We start from the raw sequence: 27769 nt of genomic DNA, 5'->3' as shown, positions 1-27769 counted from the left end.
TTTTTTGCTGCCTTTTTGACACACAAAGTGAGTTTGCACAGTATATTTTGCAAACCTTATGTGTACTACCACTGTATAATACTTCATATGTTGCTCAGCTATGTCAGCTGAGTACAAAAATACCCCCATATGTACCTTTGCCAGGTATATGTGGACATCGGAGGGGCACATTTGGGACATAGCCATTCCAGTTTTTTTCAAACTTTAAATTTTTACGCTGTGCCCATGTCCCATTTTAGAGTATTTTACCAGGCTATATAATTCAAACTACCCCACAAAGGCATACCATTTCTTAAAGAAGACATCCCAGGGTATTTCAAAAGGCATATTTTGAACCTTAGCGTGGGATCATTTTTCCTCTAGCTTGTACCAGGTGTAGTAGTAATAAGCGTTTTTTCTGCCTTTTTGACACACAAAGTGAGTTTGCACAGTATATTTTGCAAACCTTATGTGTGCTACAACTGTATAATACTTCATATATTGCTCAGCTATGTGGTCTGAGTACAGCAATACCCCCGTATGTACCTTTGCCAGGTATATGTGGATGTTGAAGGGGCACATTTGAGACGCAGCCATTCAGTTTTTTTCTAACTTTTTCAGTTTTACGCTGTGTCCATGTTCCAATTTGGAGTAGTTTAGATGGTTGGTTATTGAAACTTCCCCACAAACACATACTATTTATTAAAGAATACACCCTGGGGTAATTCAAAAGGCATATTTTGAACCTTAGCGTGGGATCATTTTTTCTCTAGTTTGTTCTAGGTGTAGTGGTAATGAGCGTTTTTAAATGTATTTTTTAACTTTTTTAACTTTTTTTTACGTTTTAAAACTATTTTTTAAACTTTTGTTTTGCTTATTAATTTTTTTAAACTTTCCTAAACTTTCTTAAAACTTTTTTTTACAGATTTAACATTTTTCTAAGCTTTTTTTTTACCGTTAACCCCTAACTAGCAGTAAGCAGCACTAACCGTAAATTCCCCATTTTCCCATAATTCCCACCCACCCCAGCTAGAAAAAAATATTTAATTATACAATATTTAAATTAGTTAATTCAATAAATTGAACCCCTGAGGATTAAAAAAATAAATAAAAGTTAATCGTCAGGGGTTGAAAAAAATTAGATCACAGTATAATACTGTGATCTGTATTTTGATCACTGTAGGCAGAGATCGACTGGCAGGGAAGGGGTTCATTTTTATTTGGACTTGGTAAAGGGGGGTGTTTTGTTTTTTTTTACTTAAAGGGACACCATAGTCACCTGAACAACTTCAGCTTAATGAGGTTGTTTAGGTGAGTGCTACAGCTACCCGGAGCCTTTTTCTTGTAAGCACTGTATTTTCTGAGAAAATGCAGTGTTTACATTGGAAGCTTGGAACACCTCTTGTTGCAGTCAATCAGACGGCCACCAGAGGGACTTCCGAGTTCAGAGGCCCTAAAAAGGCCTCTCGTCCGATGCATTCTGGGTAAATACATCAGACGGGCTATCAGCACACAAAGCACTGTGAACGCGGTTTGTGTGCTGATAGCCTGTCAGCACTGTTGTGGGCGTGGCTTCAGCTGACAGCTGAAGCCCGAACCCATAGGGACGCTATCTGGCCACAATAGTGGTTGAAGGGGGGGGGAGACCTACTCTCCTCCCCCCCCCCCCCGGCCCCCACCCCTGTGTGGCGGGTGGGGGCCCTAAAATTAAAAATAAGGGGGGGACCTCCGGCCCCCACCCCTGTGCGGCGGGTGGGGGCCCTAAAATTCACAATAGGGGGGGCCTACTGTCCCCCCCCGGCCCCCACCACTGAGCGGCGGGTGGGGGCCCTAAAATTCACAATGGGGGGGGGACCTACTGTCCCCCCCCCGGCCCCCACCCCTGAGCGGCGGGTGGGGGCCCTAAAATTCACAATGGGGGGGACCTACTGTCCCCCCCCCCGGCCCCCACCCCTGAGCGGCGGGTGGGGGCCCTAAAATTCACAATAGGGGGGTGGGGGCCTACTGTCCCCCCCTAGCCCCCACCCCTGTGCGGCGGGTGGGGGCCCTAAAATTATCAATAAGGGGGGACCTATTGTCCCCCCCGGCCCCCACCCCTGTGCGGCGGGTGGGGGCCCTAAAATAAAAAATAAGGGGGGGACCTACTGTCCCCCTCCCGGCCCCCACCCCTGAGCGGTGGGTGGTGGCCCTAAATACAAAGGGAGGGGGGACCCTAGTTAACCCTTCCCCCCCCCCAAAAAAAAGGGGGGACCTTTAACTAAAAACCTGTAAAAAAAAAAATTTGATAAAAACAACTTACCATTCGATGTTTTCTTTCTTCTAAAATCTTCTTTCTTCAGCCCCAAAAAAGACCAAATAAAAAGCCATAATAACCGACGCAATTAAAAAAAAAAAAAAACCAGAGCGCAAAAAAAATAATCCATCTTCACCCATGGAGGGCTCCGCGCAGACTGAGCTCCGCAGGGCGGGGGAAGGCTTATAAAGCCTTGCCCCGCCCTGCAATTAGGCTAAGAACACTCTGATTGGTGGGTTTGAGCCAATCAGAGTGCTCTTTGTCATTTTACAAGCGTGGGAAAGTTCTTTGGAATTTTCCCACGCTTGTAAAATGACACAGAGCACTGTGATTGGATGGATTTCAAGCCATCCAATCACAGTGCTCTGTGTCATTTTACAAGCGTGGGAAAATTCCAAAGAACTTTCCCACGCTTGTAAAATGACACAGAGCACTGTGATTGGATGGATTTCAAGCCATCCAATCACAGTGCTCTGTGTCATTTTACACAGCGTGGGAAAATTCTTTGGAATTTTCCCACGCTGTGTAAAATGACACACAGCACTCTGATTGGCTTAAACCAGCCAATCAGAGTGTTCTTAGCCTAATTGCAGGGCGTGGCAAGGCTTTATAAGCCTTCCCCCGCAACTCAGTCTGCGCGGAGCCCTCCATGGGTGAAGATGGATAATTTTTTTTTTTTTTTTTTTAAATTGCGTCGGTTATTATGGCTTTTTATTTGGCCTTTTTTGGGGCTGAAGAAAGAAGATTTTAGAAGAAAGAAAACATCGAATTGTAAGTTGTTTTTATCTTATATTTTTTTTTACAGGTTTTTAGTTAAAGGTCCCCCCCTCATTATTTTTAGGGTGAGGGGGGTAGGTAGGGAGATAATTTTTTTTGGGGGGGGAGGGTTAACTAGGGTCCCCCCCTTTGTATTTAGGGCCCCCACCCACCGCTCAGGGGTGGGGGCCGGGGGGGACAATAAGTCCCCCCCTTATTATGAATTTTAGGGACCCCACCCGCCGCTCAGGGGTGGGGGCCGGGGGGGGACAGTAGGTCCCCCCCTATTGAGAATTTTAGGGCCCCCACCCGCCGCTCAGGGGTGGGGGCCAGGGGGGACAGTAGGTCCCCCCCTTATTGTGAATTGTAGGGCCCCCACCCGCCGCACAGGGGTGGGGGCCGGGGGGGGGACAGTAGGTCCCCCCCATTGTGAATTTTAGGGCCCCCACCCGCCGCTCAGGGGTGGGGGCCGGGGGGGGGCAGTAGGTCCCCCCCTTATTTTTTATTTTAGGGCCCCCACCCGCCGCACAGGGGTGGGGGCCGGGGGGGACAACAGGTCCCCCTTTATTGATAATTTTAGGGCCCCCACCCGCCGCTCAGGGGTGGGGGCCGGGGGGGACAGTAGGTCCCCCTCTTATTGTGAATTTTAGGGCCCCCACCCGCCGCACAGGGGTGGGGGCCGGGGGGGGGATAGTAGGTGTCCCCCCCCTATTGTGAATTTTAGGGCCCCCACCCGCTGCTCAGGGGTGGGGGCCGGAGGGGGGGACAGTAGGTCCCCCCCCTTATTTTTTATTTTAGGGCCCCCACCCGCCGCACAGGGGTGGGGGCCGGGGGGGACAATAGGTCTCCCCTTATTGATAATTTTAGGGCCCCCACCCGCCGCTCAGGTGGGGGCTGGGGGGGGACAGTAGGTCCCCCCCTTATTGTGAATTTTAGGGCCCCCACCCGCCGCTCAGGGTTGGGGGCCGGGGGGGGACAGTAGGTGTCCCCCCCCCCCATTGTGAATTTTAGGGCCCCCACCCGCCGCTCAGGGGTGGGGGCCGGGGGGGGACAGTAACCCTTATTGTTAGTTTTAGAAAGCGAGCTGAGCTGTCAGTCAGACAGCTCAGCTCGCGAACATGCGCATTCCGCGCACATGCGCGGTAAAGCGCTCAGGTTCTTCATAGGGCGGCTGTCAATGCCGCTCTATGAAGAACGCGATTGGTGCAGCGCGAAGCCGCGCATGCGCACCACATCGCGATGACGCTTCTCTCTGAGAAGCGTCCTATTGGGCCCTGCGATTTCGTCATTTTGACGAAAAAGGGGGCGCAGCATGGCTGGGAGCTCGGCGCTGGAACGGAGGTAAGTTTTTAATATAAAAAAACCTCGAAAATAATTTTTAATCCATGAAAGTTCATATAAAAGCAAGAAGGAAGGCTGGGGGGCCTGTCTTTCTTGCTTTTATATGTTGACTATAGAGTCCCTTTAAACGTTATTAAAACTTTTTTAACTTAATTTTTAACTTTTTAAAGCTTATTTTAAAACTTTTTTAACCTTAACCCCTAGTTAGCCTAACACCAAATCCCCCAATTCCCCACTAACTTCCACCCTCCCCAGCTAGCTAAATATATAATTTTAAAATACTTAAATTAATTAATAAAATAAATTTAACCCCTGAGGGTTAAAAAAATAAAAAAATAATTAACCCTCAGGGGTTAAAAAAAAATCAGATCATAGTAAAATGCAATCCCTGCCAATTGATCACTGTAGTTAGTGATCAATTGGCAGGGAAGGGGTTAAGTTTTTATTAAAACGGTAAAGGGGGGGGGATTTTAAATAAACGTTTTTTTTTTTTTTTACACAGGGAGCAGGATCAGCACTGATCCGTCTCCCTGCACTTCACACTGAACCCGGAAGTGCAGGGAGGTGGAAGGTGAGTATACACAGCACATGTGCTCGCTCTGACATTCTGTCAGAGTGGGCACATGTGCTGGGACAGCCCGATCCGGTGCTCCCGGTATGCCTCTAATACAGAGTCAGACTGGAGCACCATTAACCCCGTGATTGCGGCGATCTGGGGTTACTTTTACCGCGTGACGGACAAGGTCCGTCACTCGTCGTTAAGGGTTTCCTCTGAGTGACGGACCTCGTCCGTCACTCGTCATTAAGGGGTTAAACTGGGTTTTTTGCCTTCTTTTGGATCAACAGCAAATGCAGATGTGAGGATGGCTTAACTTGAAGGCCACATGTCTCTTTTCAGCCTATGTAACTGTAACGGATCGACGGGCACTCCGACTGGGTACCTCCGTTGAAGGATGCTCCTAGCGCTTCCTGAGGACTCCAAGCACTGCAGCAGACACCACAACCACCGAACCGGAGAAGCATACGAATGCTCTCAAGCATATGAATGCTGTAAACCGCTGAACAGGAAAAGCATACAATCCAATTCCCCCAATAACGAGACAACACTTCGTTTTGAGGGTGAAGTAGAACTGACTGTACTGGCACATACAGCCTCTTTTATTCACAATCCACAAACATAGTACTGCCCACAGGGTTTTGAAATACAACCAATCAATCCGTACAATACACACAGACACTCCCACACAAAAGCCTCCCTTCTGCCTGTGATATGATTACTGAACACAATGGGTAATACAATTATCACAGGCAGAGAAATACAGTTTTATAAAACATATCACAGGGACCCCAAAACATGCAATAACCCCATAAAGTATATCCTCGGAACCGGGGGATCTGGGTGAACCACATGTCCAAAATTCACCCAGATCCGTTCAGTAGTTTGGAAGATACAGTTTAATGCAGATTCTGCAGAACATATACAGGCTATATGAAAAATAATTACTGAATAATGTGTCCCCTGTTGTATAGTTTAAAACTACTGCACGATGTCTTTGTGCACCAAATACCGGCGAGATGGCACCGTCTAGAAAAGTCCAGACAGTGTCTGTGAGTTAAAATGGCCGCCATCCATTGTTCTCACCATGTGCTTCATCCATTGTTCTCACCATGTGCCTCTGATACATGAAATGGTGGCCACCCAGTAACTTCACAGTATGTCCCCAGATGGTTCTTAACCCCTTAAGGACACATGACATGTGTGACATGTCATGATTCCCTTTTATTCCAGAAGTTTGGTCCTTAAGGGGTTAAAGGGCCAGTAGCAGCATAATAAAATACAACATGCCCAAGTCATTTTCCTAGAAGGGCAATACATCCCATGGCCATAGTCGCAGGGCAAGAGGCTTGCAAGCAGTCCTCTCCAGGCACAAGTGGTGGGGTTGGTTCCGCCACAGTAACTATGCAACAGATCACGTAAGTTTTTGTTTCTCGTATAACTTTCAATTGGGTACTCACGAAATATAGAAAGTAAGTTCTTGTCAGATCGAAGACTGTCCCAATGCTTGTAGATAGACTTTTTTTTTTTTTTATCATAAAGGTACCAGTATGAAACGTCAATGGTAAAAACATTATTTTGGATTGGGGCTTAAGTGATGGGTAGACCCCTATCCCCCTAGAGAGTCGTTTGAGTGATTTCGATTTAGCCTCAGATAACACTAGATTTCTAACATGCGGTTGATATCCATGTGTGAGTAATCTATTCCACATCTGTTGAAGTTGTTTGTTTTTGACAGTTCACTGTTATATCTCAGTATACACATAAATTGAGATATTGGAAGAGAGTTCTTAAAGTGTGGTGTATGAAAACTGGAAGCCAAAAGGAGTGTTTTTTTTATCAGTTTGCTTCCGATATATTGTGTATCCAAGTTTGTTGTTTGATTTGTACACTGTAACATCCAAGAATTGGATAGTGGAGTCATCCCATGTAGGTGTTAACTTAAAAGATACTGATGTTGAATTGACTTGGTTCACCATTTGACACAGTTTATCAGATGTACCCTTCCAGATGAGAAAATATTGTTCACAAATTGTAGGTACTCCACAATATTATTTTTGTACCTGGACAAAATATATTTGTGTTAAAACCAAAACATAAATGCATTTGTGTATCAGGGTGCCATAACTGCGCCATCACAGTCCCAGCTGTTTGCAAACAGTTATGCTCGAACTTAAAATAATTACAGGTCAAAGCAATGGATAAAAGTTCCAAACGATATTCTATGGGTGGACCTGAATAGGAAACGTGTAGTTGCAGAACGATCAGTGATCTTCTTAATTTGCCTTTTTTGAGGCTCAGTAATTGATAATCTCCTACTGGCATGGTGTGCAGCCTGAGGAAGTCTCGTGGGAGCCTCAAGTATACGTCTCTATAGGAACAATATAAGGAAATGTTATCATACTCAACTGTAACAGATCCTTCCAACTTAGTCTTTTCTTTTGTTCGGTTCATGCCTCTGTTCGCCTGATTTCGTGCGAAGTCCGTATGTGAAATGTAGGTGGCCGCCATTTCAGGACTTTACACGTGGTCGCGGCCATCTTGTGTGCGAACAGCGGTGTTTGCCTGTAACCGCATGGAACTAAAAACGGATACGCAAACAGGCGAACACCGCTGAGTCCTCCAGACCTCCACAAGTTCGCACAGAAACTACCGAACACCCCACCATTCGGTAGTTATACTCAGTCACCTATGGGGATTTCAGCGAACCCCGCGATTCGGATGGATGACAAGATTTTCATACCGTTTTACCGTGCGAACAGAGACCGACCGCAAGGCCAAAACTCATGGAACTATTTTCGGCTAGTTGGTCTGTGCGGTCGGTCAAAACTTTGAAACTCTGTAACTCCCGAACCGTTCACCCAATCGGGCTGATTTTTGGACAGAGTGTTCCCCAAACGAAGATCTCTCAAGCGGTGCCGGATTTAAAGGTGTACCCCCTGTTTTTGGGGTACATCCAGAACTGGGGCAAAATATTGTATGTTCTAATTGTATTATGTGGTTATCTGAGGGGAGGAGACGTGGGGGTGTTACCCTGTGCATAATTGGTTGTTTTCATCCTCCCCCTGGGAGTGTCCTGTGTGTACCCTTTTTTAATAAAAAGCAGGCTGGGTGTCCCAGTCCTCAGTTCATCTTGACCCTTCATAACGTAGCCTCGTCTCGTTCTTGAAAGGGGATTGTTTGGGAAGGTTATTCTGTTCCTGTTGCAGCTGAACCTGATTTTCGCTCTGGATATCGTGGATGGGATTATATCAGCCTACTTCTCCACAGCAGCTTGCAGGGAAAAAGGACGTCTCCAACGGCAGAAACCCTCTCTCTATCTGGGTAGCCGTTACATTGGTGGCAAGCGGTGGGATGGTCCTTTTATCCAAGGAGCAAGTGCTGAATGGAGTCTCAGTATGCTAAGCTGAAAAGACCCACACTAAAGGATTTATTGGAGAATCGTGGTAGAAGTGCCAGCAACAGACCACGGAGGGAGCTGATAGCTGACCTGCTGGAGCTGGACGAGATGGATAGGTCCATGGAGGTAACGGAACCCAGGGCACCCATCAGTGAGGACGATGTGATTACGGCAATTGTGCAGCGGAGATTAGCGTTGTATCCAGTCACGTCTACAGAGCTAATAACCCAACTACTCCGGGAAACAAGGGAAGAGATCCAAACCAAGAGGGATCAAGAAATGGAACTGGTAAGAGCCAGACAGCTCACTACACAAACAGTTCCTACCCCGCTACCCACTACTACAGTAACGAAAATTCCCTTCAATGCATTTAAAACCTTTGCAGAAAATGAAGAGGAAATTGATGGGTATTTGGCGGACTTTGAAAGACAGTGCTCGCTACATCAAATACCGCCAGGGCAATGGGTCACTATCCTGGCGGGAAAACTATCAGGAAAAGCTAGTGAGGCTTTTCGAGCGCTCACTACAGAGGAGATCACGCAGTACCAAACAGTAAAGGAGGCACTGCTCACCAGGTATGCGGTAACCCCAGAAGCCTACCGTCGCCGCTTCCGGGAGTCCAAAAAGAAAGCTGTGGACTCCCACATGGAATGGGCCAACCGACTACAAAGAGTGGCATCACATTGGGTCCAAGGATGTAAGGCCAACACCGGAGAGGAGATATTACAATTATTCTTAATGGAACATTTCTTTCAAAATTTGGCTGCGGACCTACAAGACTGGGTACGAGACCGGCGCCCCGCTAATTTAAATGAGGCGGCTCGGCTGGCCGATGAATACGCCGAGACAAGGAGAGTAAGCCAGGGTACTCCACGACCAGCTCATAAGATAGAGCCACGTACCCCAGCCACTGTCTCACGCCCAGAGTTTCGAGCTCCAGTCCCACCAGGACCACCCCGTCCTCAGGGACCTACCAACTACCCCCGAGATTTGTCGAAAGTGACGTGCCATCACTGCGGCAACCTCGGACATATTGCTCGATATTGTCCCCTAAGATCCAATAGTAACAATTGGAGACGCACAACTCCCAACGCAGAGGCCCCTGCATCACGACCCTCTGCAGCTCACTGTGTGGAAGCTGAAATGGGCCCTGAGGAATGCCTGGGGATTTTGTATGAAGCAGATCCCATACAAGCTGCTTCGCCAGATAACCGACAGCATCATCGGCAGGAAGTTCGGGTGAATGGACAAACAGCACAAGGCCTAAGAGACACCGGGGCTACCATCACGTTGATCCAAAAGCACCTAGTAAAGCCAGAGAATGTGTCTACCCGCACTGTTGCTGTTCGGGTCGCAGGGGGCGCTGTTTTTCGCTTGCCCACTGCCCGAGTACACTTAGACTGGGGAGTCGGATCGGGGAAAACTACAGTTGGCATCATGGACAACTTGCCTGCCGAGGTCGTCTTGGGAAATGACATTGGCCCCTTGACCTCAGCATATTTGCCCACACCTGCTGCCGCTTGTCCCGTAACCACCCGCTCACAGGCCCGTGTCACAGATGACCCTAATACAGGCCGGGAGACCCAGGTAAGCCAAGCACCCACATGTAACCCCACTACAACAAGCAGGCCCATAGCTTGGGACACCCCAGAGGAGTTTGGGAGGGAAACTAGAGAGGACCCCACCCTCCAAAAGTATCGAGAATTAGCAGACAGTAGGGAGGGCAAACAGGAACGTTTCCTATGGGATGGGGACAGGTTGTACAGACTGACGGAAGGGAAAAAGAGAGGCTGTCCCCCTTCACAGAAGCGCCAACTAGTGGTACCCAGAAAGTACCGGTTGGAGCTTCTCCGAATCGGCCACGACATTCCGTTGGCAGGGCATCTAGGGGGTAACCGTACCACCTTCCGGATCACCCAGACCTTCTTTTGGCCGGGGATCTCAAAGGATGTACGACGTTACTGCAGCACTTGTGACGTATGCCAACGGGTAGGGAAGAGAGGAGATCACCCTAAAGCTCGACTGTTACCTATGCCTGTGATCGAGGAACCATTTAGCAGGGTGGCAGTCGACCTAGTGGGACCCCTACCTAACCCCAGTCCCTCTGGTAAGAAATACATACTTACCGTAGTGGACTATGCTACTCGCTACCCGGAAGCTGTCGCTCTGACGAATATCCAGGCTGACACTGTCGCCAGTGCTCTAGTCGGGATATTCACCCGAGTGGGATTTCCTCAGGAAATCTTGTCCGATAGAGGAACCCAGTTTACCGCAGACCTAACCCAGCAGCTATGGAAGGTTTGTAGTATTAAACCCCTACTTAGTTCCCCGTACCACCCTCAGACTAACGGTCTCTGTGAACGTTTTAACGGTACCCTAAAGCAATTGCTACGGACCTTTACAGCGGAATACAAAGATTGGGAACGATTCTTGCCGCACCTCCTGTTCGCTTATCGGGAGGTGCCACAGGAATCCACAGGGTTCTCTCCCTTTGAACTGCTCTATGGCCGGAGAGTACGAGGCCCCCTCGACCTCATCCGAGAGCACTGGGAGGGAGAGACAGAACATGAGGGTGTCCCCATCGTACCATATGTACTAGAAATGCGGGACCGTATGGAACAGTTAGCCCGGATGGCACGGGACCACCTCCATGCGGCCCAGGGCCGGCAGAAACGTTGGTACGATCAGGGCGCCCGCCAGCGAACGTTCCAAGTAGGCCAGAAGGTGCTGGTGCTTAGACCTGTCAAAGGGAATAAGCTCCAGACCTCCTGGCAGGGCCCTTACAAAGTGGTAGCACAGGTATGTGACACCACCTATGTAATTGCCAGCAGCAAAGATGAAAGGATCCAGAAGTCCTTTCACGTAAATTTATTAAAAGAATATCAAGAAAGGCCCGAGGATATAGCAGCCATATGTATACCAGCCACTGAAGACCCTGACAGCTTACCCATACCCGACCTTTTAGCTAACTCGGAACCTAAGACCCTGCTCAATACCGTACAGCTAGGGGAGCGACTAACCCCCGCTGAAAAGGGACAGATCCGACAACTGCTGACTGAAAAGAGGTTGACATTTTCCCAAGAGCCCGGATACACCCCCTTAGCAACTCACTATGTAGAGACCCCAGGCCAACCCCCTCTCCGGCAAACTCCCTATAGGATCCCTGAGGCAGTAAAAGATGAGATGAGGAAGGAAATCCAGGAGATGCTAAGACTAGGAGTGATAGAGCCATCTGACAGCCCGTGGGCCTCACCGGTGGTCCTAGTCCCCAAAAAGGATGGGACTACCCGGTTCTGTGTCGATTATCGACGTCTCAATGACAAAACCCTGACAGACGCATATCCCATGCCCCGAGTAGACGAGCTATTAGATCGTATTGCCAGGGGACGTTATCTGACCACCATCGACTTGTGTAAAGGGTATTGGCAGATTCCCCTGGCCAAGGAGGCTATCCCTAAGTCGGCCTTTGTCACCCCATTTGGCTTGTACCAATTTAAGGTCATGCCATTTGGGATGAAAAACGCCCCGGCTACATTTCAGCGCTTAGTGGATCGCCTCCTTGATGGCTTCCAGGATTTCGCCTGCGCGTACCTGGATGACATTGCGATTTATAGCGAAACCTGGGGAGAGCACTTAAGGCATGTAGAGGCCGTACTGGATCAGATTCGGGCCGCAGGGTTGACTCTGAAACCAGAAAAGTGTAACTTCGGCATGGCAGAAGTCCAGTACCTGGGACATCGAGTGGGATGTGGGAAGCAGCGCCCAGAACCCGCTAAAATTGAAGCTGTAGCTAACTGGCCCACACCCCACACCAAAACTCAAGTATTAGCATTTTTGGGAACCGCAGGATATTATAGGAGGTTTGTCCCTGACTATAGTACCATCGCAAAACCATTAACAGACCTAACCAAAAAGAACTTGCCTAGGATAGTCCTGTGGTCTCCCGCCTGTGAAACAGCCTTTCAGGCCCTAAAGAATGCTCTGATTCATGCACCTGTCCTGTCTGCCCCCGTCCCTAACAAAAGATTTGTCGTTCATACAGATGCATCCATGTATGGACTGGGGGCAGTTCTAAGCCAGGTCGGAGAAGATGGGGGCGAGCACCCTGTCGCGTATCTCAGTAGGAAACTGTTACCTAGAGAAGTGAGCTACGCGGCAGTGGAAAAGGAATGCTTAGCCCTGGTCTGGGCATTAAAGAAACTCACCCCATATTTGTACGGACAGGAATTTACATTAATCACCGACCATAACCCCCTGGTGTGGTTAAACAGAGTAGCTGGAGATAATGGACGCTTGTTGAGATGGAGCCTAGCACTGCAACCCTACAACTTTTCCATTCAATACCGCCCGGGCAGGTTCAACGGGAATGCCGATGGTCTGTCCAGACAAACAGAACTATTACCCTAACAAGGAACCGGACAGCCCCAAGTTGACCCGAAAAGGATCAATCCGGGTCTGCCGGAGTGTTCCACAAAAGGGGAGCAGTGTAACAGATCCTTCCAACTTAGTCTTTTCTTTTGTTCGGTTCATGCCTCTGTTCGCCTGATTTCGTGCGAAGTCCGTATGTGAAATGTAGGTGGCCGCCATTTCAGGACTTTACACGTGGTCGCGGCCATCTTGTGTGCGAACAGCGGTGTTTGCCTGTAACCGCATGGAACTAAAAACGGATACGCAAACAGGCGAACACCGCTGAGTCCTCCAGACCTCCACAAGTTCGCACAGAAACTACCGAACACCCCACCATTCGGTAGTTATACTCAGTCACCTATGGGGATTTCAGCGAACCCCGCGATTCGGATGGATGACAAGATTTTCATACCGTTTTACCGTGCGAACAGAGACCGACCGCAAGGCCAAAACTCATGGAACTATTTTCGGCTAGTTGGTCTGTGCGGTCGGTCAAAACTTTGAAACTCTGTAACTCCCGAACCGTTCACCCAATCGGGCTGATTTTTGGACAGAGTGTTCCCCAAACGAAGATCTCTCAAGCGGTGCCGGATTTAAAGGTGTACCCCCTGTTTTTGGGGTACATCCAGAACTGGGGCAAAATATTGTATGTTCTAATTGTATTATGTGGTTATCTGAGGGGAGGAGACGTGGGGGTGTTACCCTGTGCATAATTGGTTGTTTTCATCCTCCCCCTGGGAGTGTCCTGTGTGTACCCTTTTTTAATAAAAAGCAGGCTGGGTGTCCCAGTCCTCAGTTCATCTTGACCCTTCATAACGTAGCCTCGTCTCGTTCTTGAAAGGGGATTGTTTGGGAAGGTTATTCTGTTCCTGTTGCAGCTGAACCTGATTTTCGCTCTGGATATCGTGGATGGGATTATATCAGCCTACTTCTCCACAGCAGCTTGCAGGGAAAAAGGACGTCTCCAACGGCAGAAACCCTCTCTCTATCTGGGTAGCCGTTACATCAACCAATTACTTTTTGCTTCTAAGAACATTGCTTTTGTGACTACACTAGATTAGGGAAAGGGTCTTAATCATTGTCTGTCAAGTTTATAAAACAAAGGTATTGAAACCTATATCTGTTTTGCGCTTTTTAGGCAGATCTACTAAATTGCTCTGGACTAATTAGTCAAAAATTTTAATATATGGCTGTAGCAGAAGAGTGAAATAAGAATGGTTTTAACCAGGCAAAAGTGTAACATGATAGAGGTTCCTAGCAAATAGATTAGGTTGGAATTAATGGTCTCCTCAATTCTGAGAAGTACACTTAGATGTTTATCCTTCATGTCATTAGGAGGGCACCTGATTGTCACCAGACTTGTTCTGCAACATGACAATGACGCTAAATATGCAGCCGAAACCATTAAGAACAATTTTCATTGTAAAAAATAATGAATTTCGGAAGTGATGGTATGATGGTTTGATCAACATGATTGTGTCTGTCTGGGATTACCTGAAGAGAAATATGTAACTGAGGCTGAATTGACAGACAAGCTGGGGTTAGTTCTCCAAGATGTTTGGAAGAAACTACTTATCGAGTAAAAAAAAGTTTATTAAAGTGTATGAATAATTAGGCAAAGGGTGGTCACGACAAATATTGATTTGATTTAGATTTTTCTTCTCTCACTTTGCATTTTGTTAATTAATTAAAAAAATAACATTTCTATTTTTGAAAGCTTGCCTACTTTACAGCATTTTTTTTCACACAAACCTAAAACTTTTGCATAGTAGTATGTCATCTGTGTACTAAGAATTTAGGTGTATTGCACATATTCGTACAATAAAAGCATAAATACATACAATCCCTTCTACATCTATATAATCAACTGAGTTCCACTGATTAAACTAAAGTGTATTTTATTTTTAAACCAGGCTCAGATTCGAGCTGGACTGACAATATATAAAAAAGACTCTGACCCAAACATTGCATGGAAAAATGAAGGCAGCAATAGTTTTGGCATGTTAGAAAATGGTAAGTACATTTATTAAGTCTGTATGGATATTTCAACACTGTTTATTGATTCTATATTATTAAACCTATCCCATGTTAAATACCTTATATTTTCTTCTACTCCACTAGTTCTCAATCTGTTTTGACAGGGACCAGAATAATGTATGTAGAAGTAGTTGGTGACCCATTGGTTTAATGTACAATTAGTTCAATTAAGTAATCTAATAAAAATAATAAGCTATATCAAATCTAATACTAGTAGTGTAATGTATGTTATACTATTTCCACAAGCTATGCTCAGTAGATTGTCTGTGGAGCCTACATTGCACTTGGGAAGGCAATGATTCTACAGTGAACTATTTATTGATGGCAATTTCCTGAGGCCTAACACATTTGGATGTGCCTGTTTTATCCAGTGATGCCTCCTAACCCAGTAAAGAGGCATTTTTTTCTTTTGATTTTCCATTCATTTTAATACTTGTATCTTAATAAGTATAAATCCCCCTTTACCATATATTTTCTTTCTTATGCTGGATCTTAATAACAATGTTCTCCCCTGTCCCTGGGTGTCTGCCTCTGTAGGGTTGATTTTATTGATGGATTGTGTGCCAATTTGTTTAGCAACTGAAACAACTTTGCTTGAGTACCACTCATTGTCAGATTTTGTCAACTGAAATAAATAAAGAAATCCATTTCTTACTTTTCCTTTTGGATTTTATGAAAACTACTTTGTAAAAAATCAGATGCAGGGAACTTTAAAAAAGCAGTATAGTTCCCAACACACAGAACATGGTACATTTTAAATGCCATTCCGTGCTGAACATAGCACGCAAACAAAAAAAATCCACCACATTAATTCATACTTTAGAAAGCTAAATAAGAGTAGCGAACAACATATAAAATACATTAGTAGGTGATAGCCCAGAGTTTAAGGTGCTTATAGCATTCCATTGTGTATATACAAAAGTAAACGTTGATGCACATTGCGTGGCAATATGCCTTTTCCTATTAATCTGGCTGCGCTTCATAGACATTGAAGTTCACAACATCTGTCATTGATTGTTGACTGTTAGCATGACAGCTATATTCCTTATGATGCTTAGGAAGCCTAATGTCTGTCTGTGCATTGTAATTGAAATTCTAAATAAGTAGCAGTGATTGCCTACTGACAAGGGAGCTGTTATGGAATGTGTTGCTCAGGCATTTATTAGATAATATTGAGCATCATGGTAAATTAGGTACCGTATATACTCGAGTATAAGCCGAGTTTTTCAGCACATTTTTTGTGCTGAAAAACCCCAACTCGGCTTATATTCGAGTCAGTGTCTGTATTATGGCAATTTACATTGCCATAATACAGACTGGGGGCTGGCAGCGAGTGCTTACCTCTCCTGCAGCTCCTGTCAGCTCCCTTCTCCTCCGCGCCGGTCCTTTCAGCACCTCTGTCAGCTCCCAGTGTAAGTCTCGCGAGAGCCGCGGGGTCATAGTGCGGCTCTTGCGAGACTTACACTGTGAGCTGACAAAGGAGCTGCACGGACCGGCGCGGAGGAGAAGGGAGCTGACAGGAGCTGCAGGAGAGGTAAGTGCTTCCTGCCAGCCCCCCTCCACTGAACTGCCAATGCCACTGGACCACCAGGGAGTGAGAGCCCCCCTCCCTGCCATGTATCAAGCAGGGAGGGGGGACGAAAAAAATAATAAAAATATTAATAATAATAATAAAATAATAATAATTAAAAAAATTAATATAACAAAAACTATTAAAATAAAATAATACAAAAATAAAATAAATGCCCACCCCCACCAAGGCTCTGCATCACACACTCAAACACTGCATTCATACATACTGCATTCATACATACTGCATTCATACACACACTGCATCACATACACACACACACTGCATTCATACACACACACACACTGCACTCATACACACACACTGCATGCATACACACTGCATTCATACACACTGCACTCATACACACACACTGCACTCATACACACACTGCACTCACACACACTGCACTCACACACACTGCACTCATACACTGTCAGGATCGGGACATGGATCCAACACGCAGAGTACAAACAGGTGGTAGGTACGTATACCGGACCTTAGAATGGCCGGACTTAACGTAAGGAGTAAGTAGAGAATGGTCTAGGAACAAGCCGAGGTTGAGGGAACGAGAGGACAGGTAAGCGAGAGACAAGCCGAGTCAAAGGGTAACAGAGATAAACAGGGTAGTACAAACAAGCCGGGTCAGAACCAAAGAGATAACTAGAATACAAGAGCACTGAGTGACTAGACAGGCTAGAACCACGACAGGGCAATGAGCAGATGCCGAAAGCCTTACTTTATACCTTGATTCTAGAGGGTAATCACGCCCCCGACGAGTCCTGATTAGTGCTCGGGACTTGACTGACAGGTCGAGCCGGGTATGCGTCATGACGTCAACTACTGAGCGTCGCGTCATATAAGGAAGTGGATCCCTCGCGGTCGGCTTGTAAATGGCCGAGAGAACCGCGAGGAACGGAAGAAACAACCCCTCTGGGAGGATAAATGTCTAAGTCTCTCACCTCCTCTGAGGTAGAGACTACAGGTACCCTGACAGTACCCCCCCTCTCAGAAACGCCCACCGGGCGGAAGGAACCGGGACGAGATGGAAAACGGGAGTGAAAAGCCCTGCGGAGGCGAGGAGCATGTACATCCTCCTGAGGTACCCAAGTCCTCTCCTCAGGACCATATCCCTTCCAGTCAATAAGATATTGTAACTTCCCCCGGGAGATTCGAGAATCGATGATGGAGTTGATTTCATACTCCTCCTGACCCTCAACCTGAACAGAGCGAGGAGAGGATATAGTGGAGGAAAATCTGTTACAGACTAGCGGTTTCAGTAAAGAAACATGAAAGGAGTTAGGAATGCGTAAGGCAGCTGGAAGAGCTAGGCGATACGCAACTGGGTTAATTCGAGTCAGAACCCTGTAAGGGCCAATGTAACGAGGAGCGAATTTCATAGAAGGAACCTTCAAACGAATGTTTCTAGTACTCAACCATACCCTATCACCTGGAACAAAAACCGGAGCCGCCCTTCTGTGCTTATCAGCGTGTTTCTTGAACAACATGGAATTATGTAGGAGAATTTGTCGAGTCTGATCCCACAACTTCCTCAAATTGGCAACATGAACATCAACCGACGGTACCCCTTGGGAAGGAGAAACCGAGGGAAGAATGGAAGGATGAAAGCCATAATTCATGAAGAAGGGACTGGAACGAGTAGAATCACAAACGAGATTATTGTGTGCAAACTCCGCCCAAGGAATCAAACCAACCCAATCGTCCTGGTGTTCAGAAACAAAACAACGCAAATATTGTTCAATCTTTTGATTGGTACGTTCAGCAGCTCCGTTAGACTGAGGGTGATAGGCAGAAGAAAAATTCAATTTGATGCCTAGTTGAGAACAGAAGGATCTCCAAAAACGTGAAACAAATTGGGAACCTCTATCGGAAACAATTTCGGAAGGTATCCCATGTAAGCGAAAAATCTTTCTCGCGAATATCTCCGCCAATTCAGGAGTAGTCGGGAGTTTAGTTAAGGGTACGAAATGAGCCATCTTAGTAAACCTATCAACCACCGTGAGGATCACAGTCTGTTTTTTAGAAACAGGCAAATCTACAATTAAGTCCATAGCCAAACAGGACCATGGTCTCTCTGGAATGTTCAAGGGATGTAACAACCCACATGGAAGCGTATGAGGTTGCTTAGTCTTCATACAGACCTCACATGCTCCGATGAAATCCCTAATATCCTTCCGTAAAGAAGGCCACCAGAAATCTTTAGAGATCAAGGAACATGTCTTGCGAATACCCGGATGCCCAGCCGCCTTACTGTTGTGAAAACACTGTAAGAGTTCCAGTTGGAGTTCAGGAGGAACGAAATGCCTTGACCCAGGAGTCTGTCTAGGCGCCAGATGCTGCAACTTCATGATCTGACCAAGCAACGGAGAGTGAATCTTAAGACTCGTGTTGGCGATAATATTGCACCTGGGTACTATAGAAGGCAAAACCAGCTCAGATATCGCAGAAGGTTCATATTGTCGAGACAAAGCATCGGCTTTAGAATTCTTAGAACCAGGTCTATAAGTGAGCATGTAATTGAAATGCGTGAGGAATAAAGACCAACGAGCTTGCCTGGAGGACAAGCGCTTGGCCTCCCCAATATAGGACAGGTTCTTGTGGTCTGTCAAAATAGTAACAGGATGTAAGGTGCCCTCCAGTAAATGTCTCCACTCCTTTAAAGCCATGATAACTGCTAGTAGTTCCCTGTCACCAATGTCATATCTGCTCTCAGGACCTGATAGTTTCCTGGAAAAAAAAACACACGGATGTAAGGGCTTATCCACACCTAACCTTTTGGACAGGATGGCACCTATACCTGTCTCTGAGGCGTCTACCTCGAGTAGGAAAGGCAGAGTCGTATCAGGGTGAACTAAAATTGGTGCAGAAGCAAACAGTTCCTTGAGTGTTTTGAAGGCAAGAAGAGCTTCAGTAGACCAGTTCTTAGTGTCAGCCCCCTGTCTGGTCATATTGGTAATAGGAGCTATAATTGAAGAGTAACCCTTAATGAAGCGCCTATAATAGTTGGAGAATCCAATAAACCTCTGAATGGCCTTGAGGCCCTTGGGTAAAGGACAATCCAAAATGGACTGGAGCTTATCCGGGTCCATCTTAAACCCTTCCCCAGAAATCACATAACCAAGAAAGTTTATCTGGGATTGGTCAAAGCTGCATTTCTCCAATTTGCAGTACAGGCCATGTTGAAGAAGCTTGCGCAATACCCTTCTGACTTGTCTGTGGTGAGTCTCAATCTCTCTAGAGTGTATAAGTATATCATCCAGATATACAATAACGCAGTCATGTTGAAATTCCCTAAGAACTTAATTGATCAGGTCCTGAAATACTGCCGGTGCATTACAGAGGCCAAAAGGCATTACTGTGTATTCATAGTGCCCATAACGGGTATTGAACGCCGTCATCCACTCGTGTCCCTGCTGAATTCTCACCAAGTTATACGCCCCTCTGAGATCTAACTTGGTGAAAATCTTGGAGCCTTTTAGACGATCAAAGAGCTCGGTAATCAAAGGAATTGGGTAGGCATTTCTAATGGTTATTTTGTTCAAACCTCGATAATCAATGCAAGGTCTTAGTGTACCATCCTTCTTTTTAACAAAAAAAAACCCAGCCCCGGCAGGAGAGGAGGATCTCCTAATGAATCCTTTTTCAAGGTTCTCACGAATATACTCCTCTAAGACTAAGTTCTCTTTAGTGGACAAAGGATATACATTACCCCTGGGGGGCATAGTACCAGGTAGTAGATTAATCTTACAATCAAAAGACCTGTGTGGAGGTAAAGTATCAGCATTCTTTTTGTCAAATACTGCCTTTAAATCCAGGTACAGGGGCGGTATTTGTACCTCTGTAGAGTAGGTAGAATTAATCGGTGTGTTAACTGCGCAAAGCGGTGACACTGTCCGTAAGCACCTGTCCTGACAACCCTGACCCCATGAGATTATCTCCCCTAATTCCCAATCAATAATGGGGTTATGTTTTTTTAACCAAGGGTACCCCAGGACTATGGGAACAGAAGGAGAAGAAATAAGCAATAAAGATATGTCTTCCTCGTGTAAGATACCAACAGTTAATTTAACGGGTATGGTTTCACGGAAAATAACAGGCTCAACTAAAGGTCTACCATCTATGGCCTCAACGGCCAAGGGTGTCTCCCTTAACTGGGATGGGATAGCGTGTTTGGTAACAAAAACTTGGTCGATAAAGCTCTCAGCAGCTCCGGAATCTATCAATGCCATAGTTTCTAGTACTCCCTTCTCCCAAGTTAAAGAAACGGGTAGCAGAAGCCTGTGATCTTTATAATTAAGATTAGAGGACAAAATAGAAACACCCAAGGCCTGTCCTCTAGAGAAACTTAGGTGCGAGCGTTTCCCGAGCGATTAGGACAATTTAGGCGTAAATGACCTCTGACTCCACAGTACATACACAACCACTCCCTTCTCCTGTACTGTCTCTCCTCTTCTGAGAGGCGAGTATTGCCTATCTGCATAGGTTCTGGAAAAAGTGAGGTTGTGGATTCAGAACTTTGAAATGAAGGAGCTAGTTTAAAGGAAGGTCTACGGTTTCTCTCTCGAGTGTTCTGCCTCTCTCTTAAACGTTCGTCAATGCGAGAAATAAAAGAAATTAAATCCTCCAAATTTTCAGGAAGCTCTCTAGTAGCAACCTCGTCAAGGATTATGTCTGATAACCCGTTTAAAAATACATCTATATAAGCCTGTTCATTCCACTTAACCTCTGCCGCCAAGGACCTGAACTCTAGTGCATAATCCACAAGTGTTCGGTTTTCTTGTCTAAGGCGCAACAGTAATCTAGCTGCATTGACCTTTCTACCTGGAGGGTCAAAAGTTCTTCTGAAAGCAGCTACAAAGGCATTATAATTATATACTAACGGATTATCATTTTCCCACAATGGATTGGCCCATCTCAAAGCTTTCTCAACAAGTAATGTGATAATAAATCCAACCTTCGCCCTATCTGTAGGATAGGAGCGGGGTTGTAATTCGAAATGGATACCTATTTGGTTTAAGAAACCACGACACTTCTCTGGAGAACCACCATAACGTACATGTGGAGTGATACGGGAAGAAGCACCTACAGTGGCTACCTCTAGACCTGAACTCACAGGAGAGATAGAAGTATTACGCATCTCCTCTGGTTGATTACTAGAACGAGATAGTAACGCCTGTAGTGCTAGAGCCATCTGGTCCATTCTGTGATCCATGGCGTCGAACCTAGAGTCAGAAGGACCAACCTGAGTGTTTGTACCTGCAGGATCCATTGGCCCTGTCGTAATGTCAGGATCGGGACAGGGATCCAACACGCAGAGTACAAACAGGTGGTAGGTACGTATACCGGACCTTAGAATGGCCGGACTTAACGTAAGGAGTAAGTAGAAAATGGTCTAGGAACAAGCCGAGGTCGAGGGAACGAGAGGACAGGTAAGCGAGAGACAAGCCGAGTCAAAGGGTAACAGAGATAAACAGGGTAGTACAAACAAGCCGGGTCAGAACCAAAGAGATAACTAGAATACAAGAGCACTGAGTGACTAGACAGGCTAGAACCACGACAGGGCAATGAGCAGATGCCGAAAGCCTTACTTTATACCTTGATTCTAGAGGGTAATCACGCCCCCGACGAGTCCTGATTAGTGCTCGGGACTTGACTGAAAGGTCGAGCCGGGTTGGCGTCATGACGTCGACTACTGAGCGTCGCGTCATATAAGGAAGTGGATCCCTCGCGGTCGGCTTGTAAATGGCCGAGAGAACCGCGAGGAACGGAAGAAACAACCCCTCTGGGAGGATAAACGTCTAAGTCTCTCACCTCCTCTGAGGTAGAGACTACACGTACCCTGACATACACACACTGCACTCATACACACACTGCACTCATACACACACACTGCACTCATACACACACACTGCACTCATACACGTACTGCACTCATACACACACACTGCATTCATACACACTGCACTCATACACACACACTGCACTCTTACACACACACTGCACTCTTACACACACACTGCACTCTTACGCACACACTGCACTCATGCACACACTGCACTCATACACACACACTGCATTCATACACACTGCACTCATACACACACACTGCACTCATACACACACTGCACTCACACACATTGCACTCATACACACACACTGCACTCTTACACACACACTGCATTCTTACACACACACTGCACTCATACACACACACTGCACTCATACACACACACTGCACTCATACACACACACTGCACTCATACACACACACACTGCACTCATACACACACTGCACTCATACACACACTGCACTCATACACACACACTGCACTCATACACACACACACTGCACTCATACACACACACACTGCACTCATACACGTACTGCACTCATACACACTGCACTCATACACACACACTGCACTCTTACACACACACTGCACTCATACACACACTGCACTCACACACACACACTGCATTTATACACACACTGCACTCATACACACACACTGCATTCATACAACACACTGCACTCATACACACACACTGCACTCATACACACACTGCATTCTCATACACACACACTGCATTCTCACACACGCACACTGCACTCATACACACACACTGTAAATAAATATTCAATTAATATAATTTTTTTAGGATCTAATTTTATTTAGAGATTTACCAGTAGCTGCTGCATTTCTCACCCTAGTCTTATACTCGAGTCAATACGTTTTCCCAGTTTTTTGGGGTAAAATTAGGGGCCTCGGCTTATATTCGGGTCGGCTTATACTCGAGTATATACGGTATATTACATTAACTGGTACTTCACTGGTCTCCCTCATTAGAGACAAATCACTGCTCTCCTCTTTCTTTTGTGTGTGCCACCCACTTCTCCTTTTGGAAGTATATAGTATCGGTTACACAAGGAATTGGAAATTGATGACATTAGCAGCAATGTATTTATGCTACACTAGTTGGGTGGTATAACAAGAAGCTCCCTTGTATTGGATGGGGATTTCAACATGCTACCCAACTATAAATACATTAAGAACACATTATGGCTGCCTTGATCCTGGCCTTGAAAATCTGTCTCACCCTATATTTAATTTAAGACCACCGCATATCTGGTGCTTTAGCTCCTATAGCCAGGTTTAGACTTGTGCACCTCATTACAAAATTAGACTTTGTCCCATTTGAAATACAGTATACTGTTTATGCATTAAGTAATTATTACCTTTAACTTTAATGGTGTGTATTTCTTTAGTGTGTCAATGTTTCTAAATGCATTTGTCAATGTGTACCATTGTGAAACTCCATGCCTTTTTTGTATATAGTGCCAGTATGAATGCATATGTATATTTGTGTGCACTGTCAGTTAATGTTAGTGCAAGATGTATTTATCTGTGTATGTGAAATTAGTGGTATATTTTAGCACTGTTATTTCATGTTTTATTATAAATTGTCTCTAACTACAGGACCCTTGCCAAACACTGACATTGGGAATTCTTTAGAAGATAATGGAAGTCCAGGAAAAATAATTACTTCTTCTGATGACAAACAAACTGACCAGAAAATGGAACAAAAAGATTTAACGATTGATACTACAAATGTTGTAGGGGAATTGCTCTCTGTGAAACAGCTAATTCTTTGGCGTGGGCTGGCTGTGTTGGCAGCTGTGCTTGCACTAAGCATTGGCATAATTGTTAAATGTCTAACCAGTAAAGGGTAAAGTTACCCGTTTCAAGAGAAGTGGGGTATTTTTACTCTACAGGGAAATATTTGTAAAATTATTTTCACCATGGTGTAGTCTGAGTGCTGTGAAAACGTGTTATTAATTTATAAAGATTATATGTCACTGCTTTCACTAGAGTGAAAGAGTTCGCAATAAATATGCTCTAAAATTCTAAAAAAAAATAAAAGTTCTCTTCACTCTTTCATAGTAACCAATTTTGATGTCAGTGAATGATGTGTTATGTCATCTGTTTTAAATTATAAAGGAAAGGTTTCTTAAACCAGTTAGGTAGTAATATTGCTCTGTTCTATAGTATTGCTCTTTTGTATTACTGACATGCAATAATTATTATAGCAGGAAATTATCTTGTCCTGTTATGTACCAATGATATTCTTTGAGGACATTGCATTCTAGTCCAGGGATATCTTGTGCAAGAGTGGGACTTCCTACTAAGTTCATTGGGAACTGCATTGTCACCTATGCAGAGGGCCACTTTCAAATGCTTGTCAAAGTCAACATATTTATCTGACCATTAAAAGGTGAAATATCTGTTAGGTAAGCTGGTCCCAAAAATGAAAAAAAATTGCAATTTTAAAAAAATAACAATAATTTGGTGACAGCATTTAGCCTAAAGTAAAACAAATCCCATTTTCAACTAAACTCCTCAACAATCAGCAAATATTATATTAAATTCAATGATCGTTAATGCAGTATATGACTAATAATGCAGTGGTAATTTGAACTTTAAAATGTATTTAAAATTCAGTTTATGGTCTTGGTAAAGTCCTTCAATAATTTTGAAATGCTGGAAAATATATTTTGTTAGCTTTCATATTATAAAGAACTGAATTAACATTACTATATTGTGTAAATTGTTCTCCCATAAACCAATGTACAAGATTTGAAAGGTTCATATATTAACTAGAGAATTATACTATTCTTTGTTCATCGACCAGGGTATTGCTGGAGATGCCAGGGAAGTACTAGCACACTAAATCACATTTGATGGGACTATCCCATCCTAGTTCAATAATAGATCAAAGTTAAACACCATGTGTTTATGTAACGCACTTCCTGCCAGTTGGGCTATCCTGGATTTATTTAATATGAAAAATCAGTGTTATGGACTCGGGAGAGATACTAATCTCTTCATTTTTGATGAATGTCTGACAAACTGTATGCAATTTAATCTCTCTAATTCATTTGTATTATACCCCAACCTTAAAATCCATTGTTAGAATCCCTTTACATGGCATAGATGTATTGATAAACCAAAGCTATAATCTAGGACTCTTTAGTTAATCCTTCAGATTAACTAAAGAAGGGATTCGAAAGGGATCCGTAGATGTGAGATTCAGTGATTTGTTGGTTTGTTTTCTGAAGCTAACCAAAGTCCACCACATGGTCTGTTATAATTTTCTTTATCTATTCATTAAAAAAATTCTCAGTACATTTTTAATAAAAAAAAGCTAAAGAATTGTAAATTTATAACTTGTGGAAACTTCATTACAATGTTATATTTGTCAACAAAAATATTGCATATTGATCTATGCTTTTTTTTGTCAGTCATTCTTTTCTTGAGTCAAGTTATTCAGACAATACAGGTAACAGTGGAGTCATTAATGTTATGCATTTAGAATTAATAATAAATTACAGAAAAACATACTCCAAAGATATCCGGAGATCTGATGCGTTGCATGGAGGAGGTCCCTCTGTGTTCGCATCCACACAGCTCTGGCCTCCCTTTGGAGGTGGGGTGCATGCTGCCGCAAGGAGGTGTTCCAAGCGAGTCCACAAATGTTCAAAGATAGTCTCCAGGAATTCTGGAATAGGGTGGGCATGTGTAAACTACTCCATATTTGCTGAGGTCAAGCTTGTTGGAGGAGTGATTACGCCCATTGGTACAGGAGGGTCAGGCCTTACATGATGTCTACCTTCGGTGGCCATCTTAGGACACACATGGCAGAAAGTAAGTGTTGCAGGCCCTTCCATTCCTGTGGCCGTGATAAATGTGACACTCCAGTGGGGACCTGGATATCACCCACCGGGGGGAAGGGAGAGGAAGAAAGGTGTATGAAGAGATGCAGTGCTGTACAGCTCGCAAGACAGTGAGGAAGACGGCCGCTTTCCCTCAGCTCAGGCTTTTGCAGGCCCCAACCAATCAAGGTTTTGAGTAAGGGCTCACTAGATACGTTGAGGTGTCGACCAGGGAGCTCCTCGGCAGGATTTTCTCATCTTTATATTACCGGTAAGAAAGCGTGAATAGCCAGAGCCTGTACAGACATGTCTTGTCAGCTAGAGATGCAGACTCTGCCCCCCTCTATGCAATCTTTTTGTCAACAAATATAATACTATAATTACGTTTCCACAGACTATAAATCTGTGCAACGGTAACTAACTCTATAAATATTTCACAATAATCAAGATTTAAATAAATATACAATATATTTACAAGCAGTATCATTTTACTAAAATGTAAATTATTCACTGCAGTAAGATAAACAATTTGCAATACAAAAAAAAGTAAACAGTGAAAAAAGATTTTCACACATTTTAAAACAAGTCAAAAATGTTGCTTCTAGAAATAAATAGAAAGCTTAAACATTGTTTTATATCCCTTAGGCATGTGATGTCCTGTAGACTTCCACAAAGAGAGGCACAGGAAAAAATATAGTGAAGTTGATGTATCTAAAACTTTTGTGAACCTGGTGGGTGAAGTGGGTCATGCCAGTTTTACCATGTTACTCCCCAACCTAGTAGCCAGAGACATAATCTTCACAGGAGTTTTCCAATTTGCACATTCATGATATTGTAATTAGATTATACCAAAATGTTAAAGGGTTACTCCAAGCATTGTGACCATTTCAGTGAAGTGGTCATGGTGCCTGGAGTCTGTATATGCAGCGTTTCGGTATAAAATGCTGCACATTTGGAGTTTAAAACCTGTGCTGCCAGAGGTGTAGCTCCAACTCTGTCAGCATCAGAGTTCCAGCTTGGCTAAAGTCAGTTCGGGGCAGATTTCCATTCGCTCTCAGCCAATGAATGGCGACTGGAAATGCATCACCAGCTCTAAAAGTAGCCTCTGAGCCTGGTGGGGACATATGTAGGAGGTAAATTGTTGCTTAATAGTTTGCCACATTACCTGGAAACAGGGCCAAGGGTACTACTGGCATCATAACTACTACAGCGGGCTATAGTAGTTTTGATACTTAGAGTAGCCTCTTAATTCTGAGTTTGTGTTTACATGTGCTGAGTGTTAATTTTAGAACTGTAAGTTCCATTTAAAGAAACACAGTAATCCAAATAACGACTTAAGGTTGTTTAATTGCTGTGGGGGCAGGAAAGTCCGGGAGCCTTTTTACCTTTATGGTGGCAATTGATTAACCCCAAAGTAGGACCATGGCGACCAGCACTTCTTTCCCCTGCTTTCGCTCTGTTCTGTAGTCTAGTTTGAGGAATGACCAGGCCAGTGATGGCCAGTGATAACATGAGAAGGTGACTCTCTAAACATATCACTGGACGCCCACTAAGAAATAGTATAATTTACCTCAATGGACATCCATTGGTAGGATATGAGCATAATTTGATGCTTTTATTTTGTCACTGGCTGTGTGGCTAACCCGTCCTCCTACTCCAATGCAGAGCAGAACTGGAGGCATACGTGCCTGTTGCCA

General features: G+C 44.8%; 1 protein-coding gene across 1 annotated transcript in view; it reads left to right on the top strand.

The window, feature by feature from the left end:
* The window catches only part of LOC134565935 (multidrug and toxin extrusion protein 2-like), a 177925-nt gene extending 153797 nt beyond the window's left edge, over positions 1-24128 (top strand). Inside the window, exons 16-17 of the mRNA XM_063425667.1 lie at positions 14646-14745; positions 23839-24128. Of these exons, the coding sequence (XP_063281737.1) occupies positions 14646-14745; positions 23839-24092 (354 nt within the window). The 3' untranslated portion in view covers positions 24093-24128. The remainder of the gene's footprint in view (positions 1-14645; positions 14746-23838) is intronic.
* Positions 24129-27769: the final 3641 nt, after the last annotated feature.

This window comes from Pelobates fuscus, chromosome 1, assembly GCF_036172605.1.
Source record: "Pelobates fuscus isolate aPelFus1 chromosome 1, aPelFus1.pri, whole genome shotgun sequence".
Taxonomy (NCBI): Eukaryota; Metazoa; Chordata; class Amphibia; order Anura; family Pelobatidae; genus Pelobates; species Pelobates fuscus.
This window is presented reverse-complemented; position numbering and strand designations above follow the sequence as displayed.